The 16,190-nt window shown below is 38.2% G+C and overlaps 3 protein-coding genes across 3 annotated transcripts; all 3 read right to left on the bottom strand.

The window, feature by feature from the left end:
• Positions 1-2,595: 2,595 nt before the first annotated feature.
• Positions 2,596-5,541, bottom strand: LOC114534620. The gene is made up of 2 exons (XM_028556086.1): positions 5,399-5,541; positions 2,596-4,530 (listed from the first exon to the last, which is right to left on the bottom strand). The coding sequence occupies exon 2, from the start codon at positions 4,515-4,517 to the stop codon at positions 2,862-2,864; it is 1,656 nt and encodes a 551-aa protein (XP_028411887.1). The 5' UTR covers positions 4,518-4,530; positions 5,399-5,541; the 3' UTR covers positions 2,596-2,861.
• Positions 5,542-6,203: 662 nt separating this feature from the next.
• LOC114534623 lies at positions 6,204-13,392 on the bottom strand. The gene is made up of 2 exons (XM_028556091.1): positions 13,384-13,392; positions 6,204-8,342 (listed from the first exon to the last, which is right to left on the bottom strand). Exon 2 carries the CDS (start codon positions 8,327-8,329, stop codon positions 6,674-6,676), a length of 1,656 nt encoding a protein of 551 aa, XP_028411892.1. The 5' UTR covers positions 8,330-8,342; positions 13,384-13,392; the 3' UTR covers positions 6,204-6,673.
• On the bottom strand, positions 10,971-16,190 carry LOC114534624 (kelch-like ECH-associated protein 1). The gene is made up of 2 exons (XM_028556092.1): positions 15,287-16,190; positions 10,971-12,063 (listed from the first exon to the last, which is right to left on the bottom strand). Exons 1-2 carry the CDS (start codon positions 15,545-15,547, stop codon positions 11,353-11,355), a joined length of 972 nt encoding a protein of 323 aa, XP_028411893.1. The 5' UTR covers positions 15,548-16,190; the 3' UTR covers positions 10,971-11,352.

The following is a 16,190-nucleotide window of genomic DNA, read 5'->3' as shown; positions in this document are numbered from 1 at the left end:
ATTTGACCATTAAAACAGCGTGGTTATCCATGTCAAAATATTTGACATCATATAATCATAACCAAAGCATGGTTATATTGTTTAATGTTTGTATATGAGCGCCAAACATGCTGGAAATTTTACATAGGACAAGCATTTGACCATCAAAACAGCGTGGTTATCCATTTCAAAATATTTGACATCATAACCAAAGCATAGTTACATTGTTTAATATTTGTATATGAGCACCAAACATGCTGGAAACTTTACATAGGACAAGCATTTGACCGTTAAAACAGCGTGGTTATTCATGTCAAAATATTTGACATCATAACCAAAGCATGGTTATATTGTTTAATGTTTGTATATGAGCACCAAACATGCTGGAAATTTTACATAGGACAAGCATTTGACCATTAAAACAGCGTGGTTATCCATTTCAAAATATTTGACATCATAACCAAAGCATGGTTATATTGTTCAATGTTTGTATATGAGCACCAAACATGCTGGAAACTTTACATAGGACAAGCATTTGACCAATAAAACAGCGTGGTTATCCATTTCAAAATATTTGACATCATAACCAAAGCATGGTTACATTGTTTAATATTTGTATATGAGCACCAAACATGCTGGAAACTTTACATAGGACAAGCATTTGACCGTTAAAACAGCGTGGTTATCCATGTCAAAATATTTGACATCATAACCAAAGCATAGTTATATTGTTTAATGTTTGTATATGAGCGCCAAACATGCTGGAAACTCTACATAGGACAAGCATTTGACCATTAAAACAGAGTGGTTATCCATTTCAAAATATTTGACATTATAACCAAAGCATGGTTATATTGTTCAATGTTTGTATATGAGCACCAAACATGCTGGAAACTTTACATAGGACAAGCATTTGACCAATAAAACAGCATGGTTATCCATTTCAAAATATTTGACATCATAACCAAAGCATGGTTACATTGTTTATTATTTGTATATGAGCACCAAACATGCTGGAAACTTTACATAGGACAAGCATTTGACCGTTAAAACAGCGTGGTTATCCATGTCAAAATATTTGACATCATAACCAAAGCATAGTTATATTGTTTAATGTTTGTATATGAGCGCCAAACATGCTGGAAACTTTACATAGGACAAGCATTTGACCATCAAAACAGCGTGGTTATCCATGTCAAAATATTTGACATCATAACCAAAGCATGGTTATATTGTTTAATGTTTGTATATGTGCGCCAAACATGATGGAAACTTTACATAGGACAAGCATTTGACCATCAAAACAGCGTGGTTATCCATGTCAAAATATTTGACATCATAACCAAAGCATGGTTATATTGTTTAATGTTTGTATATGAGCGCCAAACATGCTGGAAACTTTACATAGGACAAGCATTAGACCAATAAAATAGCGTGGTTATCCATTTCAAAACATTTGATATCATAATTAAAGCATGGTTACATTGTTTAATGTTTGTATATGAGCGCCAAACATGCTGGAAACTTTACATCGGACAAGCATTTGACCATTAAAACAGCGTGGTTATCCATGTCAAAATATTTGACATCATAACCAAAGCATGGTTATATTGTTTAATGTTTGTATATGAGCGCCAAACATGCTGGAAATTTTACATAGGACAAGCATTAGACCAATAAAACAGCGTGGTTATCCATTTCAAAATATTTGATATCATAATTAAAGCATGGTTACATTGTTTAATGTTTGTATATGAGCGCCAAACATGCTGGAAACTTTACATAGGACAAGCATTTGACCATTAAAACAGCGTGGTTATCCATGTCAAAATATTTGACATCATAACCAAAGCATATGGTTATATTGTTTAATGTTTGTATATGAGCGCCAAACATGCTGGAAACTCTACATAGGACAAGCATTTGACCATTAAAACAGCGTGGTTATATCCATGTCAAAATATTTGACATCATAACCAAAGCATGGTTATATCGTTTTATGAGCGCCAAACATGCTGCAAACTTTACATAGGACAAGCATTTGACCATTAAAACAGCGTGGTTATCCATGTCAAAATATTTGACATCATAACTAAAGCATGATTATATCGTTTAATGTTTGTATATTAATGCCAAACATGCTGGAAACTTTACATAGGACAAGCATTTGACCATTAAAACAGCGTGGTTATCCATATCAAAATATTTGACATCATAACCAAAGCATGGTTATATTGTTTAATATTTGCATATGAGTTTCAAACATGCTGGAAACTTTACTTTACATAGGACAAGCATTTGACCATTAAAACAGCGTGGTTATCCACGTCAAAATATTTGACATCATAAAGGCAAAGCAAGGTTATATTGTTTGTAATGAACGGCAAACATGTTGGAAACTTTACATAGTATGTATTATTTTCCAATAATCCTTTGAGAGGCATTTGCGGCGATTTCAGAGGCCTATGTATAGCCCCGTTTACACTACACTCGATTTATTGGCACTGCACGGCTAAGATGGGTACCCGTGCCCATTTCATCCGTGCTCGGCCTTTGTTTTGGTAGCCTGAACACTAATAAAACTGGGCACGGGTACCAATTTTAGCCGTGCCGTGCCATAAAATTGAGTGTAGTGTAAAGGGGGCTTATATTTCAAAATTTTCCCGGACTCTCCTAGCAGGTGTGCGGTGCCGAGCCCCAGCAATACGAAAAACGCTCCGGGTTCCCTGGTATTATAACTGGTCGAGTGTTCCCCTGGACAGTTCAAAGAACGCTGGTCTTTAATTCCCCCAAACCTTAGTTTGGTGTAAGCAAAATAAAGTGCATTAAATTGAGGCTCTGTGGAAAAATGTTAATAAAATGGTAATATACACAACACATAGTTAACACACAACTGTTGTGGCTCCGCATCTTGCTTCTTGCATTTCCGGAAGTTCTTCCCAGGCGAAAGAGTCAAATCTGAAACTCTCCACGGACTTTAAAGAGTTTCCACCTTCACCTTGTCCCCCCATGACAATCACTGTGTCACTAACAACTGCGGCCGCACATCTCTGCCTTTTATACTTCATGCCTGGTAACATGTGGCTCTTCTGAGTTTTCACATTGTATATTAATACTTTGTCCAACGGTTTACCGTCACTGTCACTGCCTCCGATTATAATCACATTGTCGCTACCCCACTTCACTGTGGCCATGTTGTCCACGGCATAAGGTAATGGTGCTAAATTATGGCATTCATTGTTGACAATATCATACGACAAAACACTTTTCATATTCGACCACTGCCGCATGTCTTTCCTTCCTCCAAGAATTACGATCGTGTTACCAAACAAGACAGCACCATGTAACCATCTACTTTCTGGCATAGTAGCCAAAACTTTACCGGTATTAGGAGAAACAAGAGAAACCTCAGTAATATTATCAATAAAAGCAGTGTGATTGTAACCGCCAATGACTATTAACCGTCCATCGAAAATGACACTACAATGTCCAAACAATGGCTTGGGTAACTCTACAGGATCATATTTCCAAAATATGAAGGAGTCAGCATAGACTGCTTTCAGCGATAATTTTTCCAATGACTTGTTGGCTTGATCGGAGAAACCTCCACTGACGATGGTTTCATTGTTGTGAGAGACCGAAGATGCTAGATAACGGCGTTGTTTCATTGGTTGTAGTGGTAACCATTCTGCATTTGAGAGACTGAACATTTCTACAGAGTTCAAACTTTTATCATTCCATCCCCCAGCAATGACAATCCTCGGCTCTTCGTCTGGTTGAACAGCTCTTGCAAAGGCTTCCCTAATATCTTCCTGCTCCCCAGTTAACCTTTCCAACTGTTCGGCCACTTCCTTTAAACCTTTCTTCATTTCTTTATTGCCCGCTTCAAAGCGACGATTGCTTTTTTTCTGCTCGTTGACTTGCTTTTGAGTCATTTCAATGTTCGCGGCAACATTTTCTTCTAGCGCTTTGAAGTTCTCAATGCTTCGTTGCTCATTTTGTTTTATGGTCTCACTAACTTTATCCAATTTCAGGCATATCGTGGCCACATTCTCGTTAATACTGTCTATCTTTCGGCTAAGTTCATTGCAGCTATGACATTTCACACGGCGAAATTCACACACGGCCGTTTCATGATGCAATAAATCTTGCTTATCGACTTCCTGACCACAGCCTTCATTCGAGCAGACTGCTGGGGCAAAACCACACTCCGCAACATGCCTTTGAAGCTCTCCTAACTGGACAAACCTTTCACAACCATAATTAAAGAATTCACATCGAATCTTTAATTCCGACAGCAAATTGGTTACGGTACGCGATGCTCGAGTCAAGGTGTCAACAGTGAGTGGCTCAATACATGTGGGACATGTCTGAGAGTTCATGAGATGTCTGGTGATGCAACCTCTACAGAACATGTGCTCATTATGTCGACACATGACTGGATCTTTGATGACATTGTAACAAATACCACAGTGAAAGCTCTGACCAACTGGATGTTGGAATCGCTCATCATCATATCCAGTTTCGTACGAAGCCATTTTCTGTTTACATCTGGAAGAATTCACAAAGATTTGAATAACCTAACCTTATTTTTATATTCTTCTTCATAAGACGACAAATTTTTAGGTAAGTAAATTCTTCATCTTTATGGTTATCTACAATCTGGGGCCGTGGGAGATCGTTAATTGGGAGAGGGAGGTATTAATAAATTCAACAGGCCGAAAAACAATCAATTTTAAAAGAAACAAATAATGCTGAACGTCAATAAATTATATGAGTACATGCTCTCTTCTCCACTTCACAATCATCCGCGGCCCCTGCTCCCACGATATATGTTGTTGAGAGTTCTTTTTTCGCTTCCACGAGAAAGCGCCATACGAAATCATGATCGAGGCGAAAACACACGATATTTTAAGAGAAAAGACATTGATGCCAAAACAGCTGCTCTACGTCAACCGTGTCAACAACAATGTTTAGTTTGCTTGTGGCGGACAGCGCTGCTTTTAGTGCAAACACTCACGTTAAATGGCATTGTTTGAAAACATCGCGGTGTTTGTTTAGGACCTCAGAAGATGGGATATTTGATGCTTATTATAACTGACTTGTGTATATGAAAACAAAAACATAGTTTAGCACTTGATTTGATTTAGCACTTGGTAATGCATGGGTAGACTCTGCAGTCGTATGATTATTGTTGCAGAACCTATAATGAATCATAGGCGACTTTTTTAGAATACAAATAAATTAGAGCGCTCAGGTTTAACACTCTTTCTCTTTCTCTTACGCTATTCTTTCATTACAACCAACTGAACCAAGCATTTAAGTGAATATTACTGTACACACAACATTATGAAAGGACTTCATAGCAATACTTGTACTTCCTGAGATATACAATATGAAATCAAACTTGATTCTTTACCTTGGTTTTAATTCTTTCAGATAGATCCAGAGTAAACCGAATGTGCAAGTCGCTGTAATTTGAAATATTAATGTGACCAGAAGCCGCAAAATTCAATTTCCGTGCAGTTCGAAAATAGGGACGAGAGTCTAGAATATCTCAATGACTTATCGTTTGTGTTTAGTTTCGCTTTGAGTTGCATAAACTAAGCTGGCCCACCTGGTGTTTCTATTGATGAATATTTAATCAAGTATTGCAAAAATTATATGCGAAGAACTATAATGCGGTTACTATCCGTATCAGATTTGAAAATATAAGGTTGGATTTCATAATTCTGTTTAAAACATCCTGTTGTCAGCTGTTAAAACTGTAAACTACATTTTGGGCAGTTAATCGTAGTTAACTCCAAAATTCACAATTCAGTTGCCCAAGCAAGCCAAAAGTAACGTGATACCGTGGAACAAAACAAACAGTCGATTTTTTGCTCAAATAAACCTTTTTAAAAAGTCAATCGATCAAAGTAAGCCTCACAAATTCAGAGGTGGAATATGTGATTGAAATTCAAAAAAATGTTTCTCGACTCAATTTTGGTTTAAACCGTTCGTCCGCTCCTCCACAGAATTTTTATGTCGGCTGTACGTCAATGAAATTACGTAGCCACTTCACCGTAAGCCTTCTTCTATCAACGTTCACCGTACAAAAAAGTATTTTAAAACCAGGAACATGTTATAGGTTTAAAGTGGTTTTACTGCATCAATCACAGTATCAATACATTACCGTGCAGGTTTAAATATCTTGTCAGAACGTCAAAAGTTCTTTAAATCGATCTGTACTATATTATAGGTCTGAAAACAAAAATGGCCATGCCTGCGACATTACATGCTCTTTCTCAAGAAATAGCCGTGCATGTCTCTCTATAGCAATTACAAGATGACGATTTGAAATGCTTTTCAATTTCCTAAATTTAACATCTAATTTTACAAATGTATTCATTAAATCATTCGTTACACTCAACGCTACTCAAAATATACGATTTTCATAGTTTGCACATTAAAATGGCGCGACTACAAGTACAAATACTAGTCATTCCCGTAATGGTGAAATCGTTCATATATACTATATTGCTAAGAAATATAATTTAGCGAGTTTTATAAGTGACTATGTGGTTAAGATATCAAAACAAAGAAACAACCCAAAAGTCAGAAGAAGTAGTATGGTCCGGGAGAAGGCTTCGGTGTTTTGAAGAAGCTGCGAATTAAACTGCTCCCTGAATATTTTGGGACGCATAACATATAGTCAACATACAACTGCTGTTGCCTGGTATCTTGCTTCTTGCATTTCTGGAAGTTCTTCCCAGGCGAAGGAGTCAAACCTGAAACTTTCAACAGACTTGAGGGTTTCTCCTGTTTCACATTGGCCCCCCATGACTATCACAGTGTCTCTGACAACTGTGGCCATACATCCTTGTCGCTTGTACTTCATGTCTGGTAACATGTGAATCTTTTGGGTTTTAACATTGTACATTAATACTTTGTCCAAAGATTTACCATCGTTGTCAATTCCCCCGATTACAATCACATTATCTTGACCCCACTTGACTGTGGCCATGTCACTCACAGGATAAGGTAATGGTGCTAATTCCTGACATTCATTCTTGACAAAATCATACAGCAAAACGCTTTTCAGATTCGACCAATGTTTCCAACCATTTCTTCCACCGAGGATCACAATTTTGCTGCCGAACAAGACAACACTGTGTAACCATATTCCCTCTGACATTGTTGCCAAAACTTTACTCCTGTGCTGTGGCACAAGAGAAATATCAGAAATATTACTGGAAAATGAGGTGTAATAGCCACAAATTACTATGAATCGCCCATCAAAAATGATACTGCTGTGTCCGCACAATGGCCCAGGTAACTCTACAGCATGATTTTCCCAAACTATGGACTGGTCTATGCGGACAGCTTTCATCGATAACTTTTTAATCGATTTGATGAAATCAAGTTGGGTATAACCTCCACTGACAATGATTTGATTGTTGTAAACGACTGACGAGGCTAATTGAAGCGGTTCCTCGAGTGGTTGTAGTCGTGTCCACAACGCATTCGAGAGACTGAACATTTCCACAGAATTTAGACATCCACCATTCCATCCTCGAGCAACAACAATAATTGGATCTCTGTCTACCTCATCAACTTCAGCAATTGCAACGCTTTTCTTCATATCTTCCTGTTGCTGTGTCAATCTTTTCAATTCTTCCGTCACTTTATTTAAGCCATCCTTTATTTTCAAATTGTCGACTTCGAACTGACGATTGGTTTCTCTCTGACTTGTAAGTTGATCTTGAACCATCATCTCAACATTTGTGAGCACACTTTTCTCGTTTCTCGCCAACTTTCTCTCATTTCGTTTAACGGTTTCATCAACATCAATCAACTTCACGTTCATTGCGGCCAAATTCAGCTTAACTATCTCCATCTCTTGGCTGATTTTATTACAGTTGTGACATTTCTCACGGTGTACTTCTTTACACTCGGCTGTTTCATGATGCAGTAAATCTTGTTTATTCATTTCCAGACCACAGCCTTCATTCGAGCAGACTGCTGGGGCAAAACCACACTCCGCAACATGCCATTCAAGATCTCCTAACTCGACAAATCCTTCACATCCACGATTAAAGAATTCACATCGAATTTTTAACTCTGAAAGTAAGTTCGTTACGGTACGCGATGCTCGAGTCAAGGTGTCAACAGTAAGTGGCTCAATACATGTGGGACATGTCTGAGAGTTCATGAGATGTCTGGTGATGCAACTTCTACAGAACAAGTGTTCATTATGTCGACACATGACCGGGTCTTTGATGACATTGTAGCAAATACCACAGTGAAAGCTCTGACCAACTGGATGTTGGAATCGCTCATCGTCATATCCACTTTCGTATGAAGCCATTTTCTGTTTACATCTGAAAGAATTCATAAAAGTGGCAATGATTTCTCTATCCACCTTTACAAAGAAAGTCGCAAAAGAATATAAACCGTGTGTGAACAGCTTTGTTTTCGTCTAATGGCAAAAAGACCTGGCGCATGTTTTGCGGTTTATTTGCATTTCGATGTTCCACTAGTTTTTTTTTATATCATCCTGGTGGTAGTATATCATTTACCAGATTATCTCGCGCTCATATTTTAGCCAATTAGCGCCCAAAAGGGTCAAAATTGAAACCATTTTGCAGTACTCAATCGATCTTATCTTTTGATTTTCTTTATAAAACTAGTCAAAATTTTGTGATTACGTTTAGTTAAAACACAGATAACTGTGGTTAAAAGTACTGTAAGTTTGACGTAAATTTAAACCGAAATAAAGTGTTTTTTTACCAATCAGCAGCGGGCGGAATCCTAGCCTTTCCTGCAATCTGATTAGCTGCAGCAGCGAGCGGAATTTTACGATATCTGACTACGGTCTGGTCTATATTTTATGCACGATAAATCGAAGTGAATTTTAGTAAATTAAACCAAAGAGGTTTTATGTTTTTGTCGCCACTGCTGAATCTGACTACACAATTATAATACGACCGAACGCCGCTTCTTGTAAAAACAAATACGTTATTTACCGTCTTGTTACCTCGAGAAAATATTTTTCTATCCGGACCTCGCAGCCGGTAAATAACATATATACATTTCAAAGAATATCAAGTTGTTTCAACTAAGAAATGCATTTTTATTTGACAACTAGTCCCAGTCCTTTCCCGCTAGCCACGGGATATCATGGTATATGATATGTAACGAGGTCGAAGCACGCGTCCCGCTGGGTCTATATATCTGAGGTAATTGATGTCGAAAATTTAGTATCTCTGAAACAATAACCCCATTTTACATCGGAACGCAACATTCATGACAATTATATATTTGAATGCCTAGTTGTTATGATTGTATTTCATATTCTATACAAGAAGAGATGATAGATGTAATTTGAAAAACAAATTTACGTGCTAATTGATTCCTACACGAGCAATGTTTTTCAATAGAGACCTTTAGCTTGACGTTTACGGCAAACGCCAAGCCAGTATATATGCCAAACCACATATACTGCATACACCCTGAGCCGTTCACGTATAAAATTTTATACGGCGAACGTGAAACATATACGGCAAAGCTGAATTTGCTGCTTTTCTAAATACATCAGAAATAGCCTATTGCTTTCTTGCAATAGTGCTGAACATCACAAGTTTTACGTAGAACGTTTGTAATTTAGCTAAATTGCCGCAACTAAAAAATAGTGGAGTTAAAACAGAACCTTTGTTAGCGGTTTGGTCAAGCTAAAAGGTCTCTAATATATCGGTTTTGCATCAATAAACATGACTTTAAAATATATAAACCATACCATTATAAAACTTGAAGGAATCAGGCCCTAAAATTTCGCATTGCGTTCTCAGACAAATTCAGCTTTTATAAATTTGAGTATCCCTTTCACAGAATATATATACGGCAAAAGAGCCGATAAAATAGTTGTGGTCCAGTATGGATTGAAGGTCTCACGGCGTTTGTTTCAACATCAACAATGTTAGTCATTTGAATTTAGGCGCATATAGCTAATCTTGCCCCATTTTGTTATTAAGAAGTCCACATTTAGCGCTCAAAACAAGGCTCAATCATAAAGAATGAAATGTTGTCTGCCGCTGTAAAGTTGTACATTCCATACAGTGTTGTGGTCGACGGGGAGCATACGTTTGAGATTTGAAAAATATTACTTTAAATTCGGTTCATTTCATTACCTTGTTTTCAACTTCCTCGTCTGAATCTACACTTTGTTTCGTATTCACATATCGCTTCAGTTTGTGATTTACCCAGTAGAAGCTGCAGAATTTGACCGTCCGAAATTGTAGACGAAATATTACATGCTTTGTGTGTTTAGTCTCAGTTTGAGTTGCATACACCCCAATCGAGGATATCTTATTACACGGAAATTACGACATGGTGCAAACTAAGACTTCCTTTGTATGTCTATATTGGCTGATTTCAAATTCAGGCGTCTGATAAGATTTCAGTAAATATTACATGACTTTCGAGCAGAAATTTTTCGACACTACTTGGCATTCCTGCAGCCTCCAGGCCCGGTCGGTATTAGGCACCATGAAAAGAATGTGGTATTATACTTCGTTTCTGCAGCCAATCCATCAGAGAAATGAATCGGATGATCCCTGTTGTCTAAAAAAACGGGTATGAATATTGGAGCGATTAAAATAACCACTGTCGCTTTCGTACAACGCCAGTAAAAATATAGAAACAAACTAACGGTGCAGGCAGGATTGCGGGAAACTTTTTGTGAATGGTAATAAATTTGAACCAACGCAAAACAACCGTACTTTTGTTTATTATGTATGTATGGACTAGATTAACCCTTGCGACCGATAATCCATCTGTATAAACAGGCCCAAGTGCAAAGAGCACATAGCACATCAGGGGCCGTTGTACGAAGACCTACGAAAGCTGTTTAGCACCGGATAGTATTTTTTTTATCATTATAAAAAAGGTGTCTGAAAAAGAACTGTAGATATTGACCCAATAATGAATAGAGAGACACAATTACTTCAAGAGTAGGAAGGTTTAATTCAAATTTTAGCAAAACAGGAGCAATTTTAGAGCGATAGTAAAAAAACACTGTTTGGTGGATATTACTATCCGACCTTCGTAAAAGCGGCTCCATGCAGAATATCAAATCTTGATAACCTGAACGCTCATGCCTTTCGTTCTATCCTTTACATACATGTAACGAAAATGCGCTAGTTTTAATCAATTACAAACACCACTAGTATACTTTGTCTGTAAATTATTAATCGATCCATTTACTTCACCAGCATGCAGGAGTATAAACTGGATCAATGTTATAAACTGTTTCATTGTTCTTGGAAATCAAATGTCAATATACGGTACTATACATTTAAATGATATAAAATGTTAAATTTATACAGGACATGATTAACACACAACTGTTGTAGCTCCGTATCTTGCTTCTTGCATTTCCGGAAGTTCTTCCCAGGTGCATGAATCGAACCTGAAACTTTCGACAGACTTTAAAGAGTTTCCTCTTTCATCTTGTCCCCCCATGACAACCACAGTGTCACCAACGACTGCGGCAGCACATCCTCTCCTCTTATACTTCATGTCTGGTAACATATGGCTCTTCTCAGTCTTCATGTTATATATTAGTACTTTGTTCAATAACTTACCGCTATAGTCGCTGCCTCCGATTAAAATCACTTCGTCATCACCCCACTTGACAGTGGCCATTCCATGCATAGGATAAGGCAATGGTGCTAAATGACGACATTCATTCTTGACAATATCATAAGACAAAACGCTTTCTAGATTCGACGAACCTTCCCAAACTTTTCTTCCGCCAAGAATTGCGATTGTGTTACCAAACAAGATAGCCCCATGTTGCCATCTACTCTCTGGCAGGGTAGCCAACACTTTACTGGTGTAAGGAGGAACAAGAGTTATCTCAGTAATGTTAGCAGGTGTAAATGCAGTTCCATCATAACCTCCAATGACTATCAACCGCCCATTATACATAACACTGGAGTGTCCATACAAGGGCCTGTGTAACTCTGCAGGATCATCTTCCCAAAATATGGACTCGTTTACATGGACATATTTCAACGATAATTTTTCCATCGACTTTACTGCCTTACGATTCCTAAAACCTCCACTGACAAGCATTGTTGCACCGTAGTAATGTCTTCTGTGCATATATATTTTGCATCCTTCGTATTGTTTGTAAAATGTGGTTTGTATTGTCGGATAATTATATCTCGTAATATACATCGCGCACCGCAGTAATGTCTTCTGTGCAATATATTTTGCCGTATTGTTTGTAAAAGTGGCTTGTATTGTCGAATAATTACATTTCGTCATACATTATTGGGTCAAGTGCGCAATGCATTCTGGGTCATCGAGGTCCAAAACGCGACCGACACACGACGAAACCTAGACTCGTGCCCTCCTAGAGCACGAGTAACGAGGTCGAAGCACGCGTCTCGCTGGGTCTATACATCGCAGGTCTTTGAAGTCAAAAATTTAGTATCTCCGAAACAATAACCCCATTTTACATCGGAACGCAGCATGCATGACAATTATATATTTGAATGCCCAGTTGTTATGATTGTATTTCATATTCTACACAAGAAGAGATGATAGATATAATTTGAAGAACAAATTTACGTTCTAATATTGATTCCTACACGAGCAATGTTTTTCAATAGAGACCTTTAGCTTGACGTTTATGGCAAACCATTATATGCCAAACCACATACTGCATACACCCTCAGCCGTTCACGTATTAAATTTTTTACGGCGAACGTGAAACATATACGGCAAAGCTGAATTTGCTGCTTTTCTAAATACATCAGAAATAGCCTATTGCTTTTTTACATTAGTGCTGACCATCACAAGTTTTATGTAAAACGTTTGTAATTTAGCGAAATTGCCGCACACTTAAAGATAGTGGAGTTAAAACAGAAACTTTGTTAGCGGCTTGGCGTTTGGTCAAGCTAAAGGTCTCTAATATATCGGTTTTGCATCAATAAACATGACTTTAAAATATATAAGCCATACCATTATAAAACTCCAAGAAATTAAGCCCTAAAATCTCGCATTGCGTTCTCAGACAAATTCAGCCTTTACAAATTTTGAGTGTCCCTTTAACAGAATATACATACGGCAAAAGAGCCGATAAAATAGTTGTGGTCCAGTATGGATTGAAGGTCTCACGGCGTTTGTTTCAACATCAACAATGTTAGTCATTTGAATTTAGGCGCATATAAGCTAATCTTTCCCCATTTTGTTATTAAAAAGTCCACATTTGGCGCTGAAAACAAGGCTCAATTATAAAGAATGAAATGTTGTCTGCCGCTGTAAAGTTGTACATTCCATACAGCGTTGTGGTCGACGGGGAGCAGACGTTAGAGAGGTGAAAAATATTACTTTAAATTCGGTTCATTTCATTACCTTGTTTTCAACTTCCTCGCCTGAATCTACACTTTGTTTCGTATTCACATATCGCTTCAATTTGTGATTTACCCAGTCCCAGTAGAAGCTGCAGAATTTGACCGTCCGAAATTGTAGACGAAATATTACAACTTGTTGTTTTGTGTGTTTTGTCTCAGTTTGAGTTGCATACACCCCAATCGAGGATATCTTATTACACGGAAATTACGACATTGTGCAAACTAAGACTTCCTTTGTATGTCTATATTGGCTCATTTCAAATTCAGGCGTTCGGGTCTGATAAGATTTCAGTAAATATTACACGACTTTCGAGCAGAAATTTTTCGACACTACTTGGCATTCCTGCAGCCTCCAGGCCCGGTCGGTATTAGGCACCATGAAAAGAATGTGGTATTAGACTTCGTTTCTGCAGCCAATCCATCAGAGAAATGAATCTGATGATCCCTGTTGTCTAAAAAATGGGTATGAATATTGGAGCGATTAAAATAACCACTATCGCTTTCGTACAATCACAGTAAAGATATAGAAACAAATTATCGGTGCGGGCCTGATGGCGGTAAACTTTATGTGAATGGTAATAAATTTGAACCGACGCAAAACAACCGTACTTTTGTTTACCCTTGCGACAGATCATCCATCTGTATAAACAGGTCCAAGTGCAAAGAGCACATAGCACATCAGGGGCCGTTGTACGAAGACCTACGAAAGCTGTTTAGCACCGGATAGTATTTTTTTTATCATTGTAAAAAAGGTGTCTGAAAAAAAAATGTAGATATTGACCCAATAATGAATAGAGAGACACAATTACTTCAAGAGTAGGAAGGTTTAATTCAAATTTTAGCAAAACACGAGCAATTTTAGAGCGATAGTAAAAAAACACTGTTTGGTGGATAGTGCTATCCGACCTTCGTAAAACCGGCTCCATGCAGAACATCAAATCTTGATAACCTGAACGCTCATGCCTTTCGTTCTATCTTTTACATACATGTAACGAAAATGCGGTAGTTTTAATCAATTACAAACACCACTAGTGTACTTTGTCTGTGAAATTATTAATCGATCCATTTACTTCACCAGCAGGAGTATAAACTGGATCAATGTTATAAACTGTTTCATTGTTCTTGGAAATCAAATGTCAATATACGGTACTATACATTTAAATGATATAAAATGTTAAATATATACAGGACATGATTAACATACAACTGTTGTAGCTCCGTATCTTGCTTCTTGCATTTCCGGAAGTTCTTCCCAGGTGCGAAAGTCGAACCTGAAACTTTCGACAGACTTTAAAGAGTTTCCTTTTCATCTTGTCCCCCATGACAACCACAGTGTCACCAACGACTGCTGCAGCGCATCCTCTCCTCTTATACTTCATGTCTGGTAACATATGGCTCTTCTGAGTCTTTGATGTTATATATTAGTACTTTGCTCAATAACGTACCGCCATTGTCACTGCCTCCGATTAAAATCACTTTGTCATCACCCCACTTGACAGTGGCCATTTGATTCACAGGATAAGGCAATGGCGCTAAATGACGACATTCATTCTTGACAATATCATACGACAAAACGCTTTTCAGATTCGACGAACCTTCCCAAACTTTTCTTCCCCAAGAATTGCCGATTGTGTTACCAAACAAGATAGCCCCATGTTGCCATCTACTCTTGGCAGGGTAGCCAACACTTTACTGGTGTAAGGAGGAACAAGAGTTATCTCAGTAATGTTAGCAGGTGTAAATGCAGTTCCATCATAACCTCCAATGACTATCAACCGCCCATTATACATAACACTGGAGTGTCCATACAAGGGCCTGTGTAACTCTGCAGGATCATCTTCCCAAAATATGGACTCGTTTACATGGACATATTTCAACGATAATTTTTCCATCGACTTTACTGCCTTACGATTGCTAAAACCTCCACTGACAAGCATTTGATTGTTGTAAACGACAGACGGTGCCAAACGACGGGGCTGTTTCATTGGTTGTAGTGGTAACCACTTTCCATTTGAGTAGCTGAACATTTCCACAGAATTTAAACTCCCACCGTTATATCCCCCGGCAACGATAATCCTCGGCTTTCTGTCCGGTTCAACAGCTTCTGCGGAACTTTTCTTTAGATCTTCTCGCTGCTGGGTCAATCTTTCCAATTGTTGTGCCATTTTCTCTTTTTCTTCATTTCTACATTGTCCGCTTCTAACCGACGATTGTTTTCCTCCTGCTTGTTGAGTTGTTTTTGAAGCATCTCAACGTTTCTATTCAATTTCATCTCATTTTTTTCCAGGACTTTGCCAAAGTGATTCAACATGAGCTTCATAAAAGCCAAATTGCCCTTAATCACATCCATCTCTTGGCTGATTTCATTGCAGCTTGGACATTTCACACGGCGAAATTTACACACGGCTGTCTCGTGATGCAATAAACCTTGCTTATTCACCTTCTGACCACAGCCTTCATTCGAGCAGACTACTGGGGCGAACCCACAGTCCCCAAGATGCCTTTGAAGATCTCCTAACTCCACAAATGTTTCACAACCACGATTGAAGAATTCACATCGAATCTTTAATTCCGACAGTAAATTGGTTACGGTACGCGATGCTCGAGTCAAGGTGTCAACAGTAAGTGGCTCAATGCATGTTGGACATGTCTGAGAGTTCATGAGATGTCTGGTGATGCAACTTCTACAGAACAAGTGTTCATTATGTCGACACATGACTGGATCTTTGATGACATTGTAGCAAATACCACAGTGAAAGCTCTGACCAACTGGATGTTGGAATCGCTCATCGTCATACCCACTTTCGT

The sequence above is a fragment of the Dendronephthya gigantea genome, unplaced genomic scaffold (assembly GCF_004324835.1).
Source record: "Dendronephthya gigantea isolate DGI-Jeju-01 unplaced genomic scaffold, DenGig_1.0 000103F, whole genome shotgun sequence".
In the NCBI taxonomy this organism is placed as follows: Eukaryota; Metazoa; Cnidaria; class Anthozoa; order Malacalcyonacea; family Nephtheidae; genus Dendronephthya; species Dendronephthya gigantea.
This window is presented reverse-complemented; position numbering and strand designations above follow the sequence as displayed.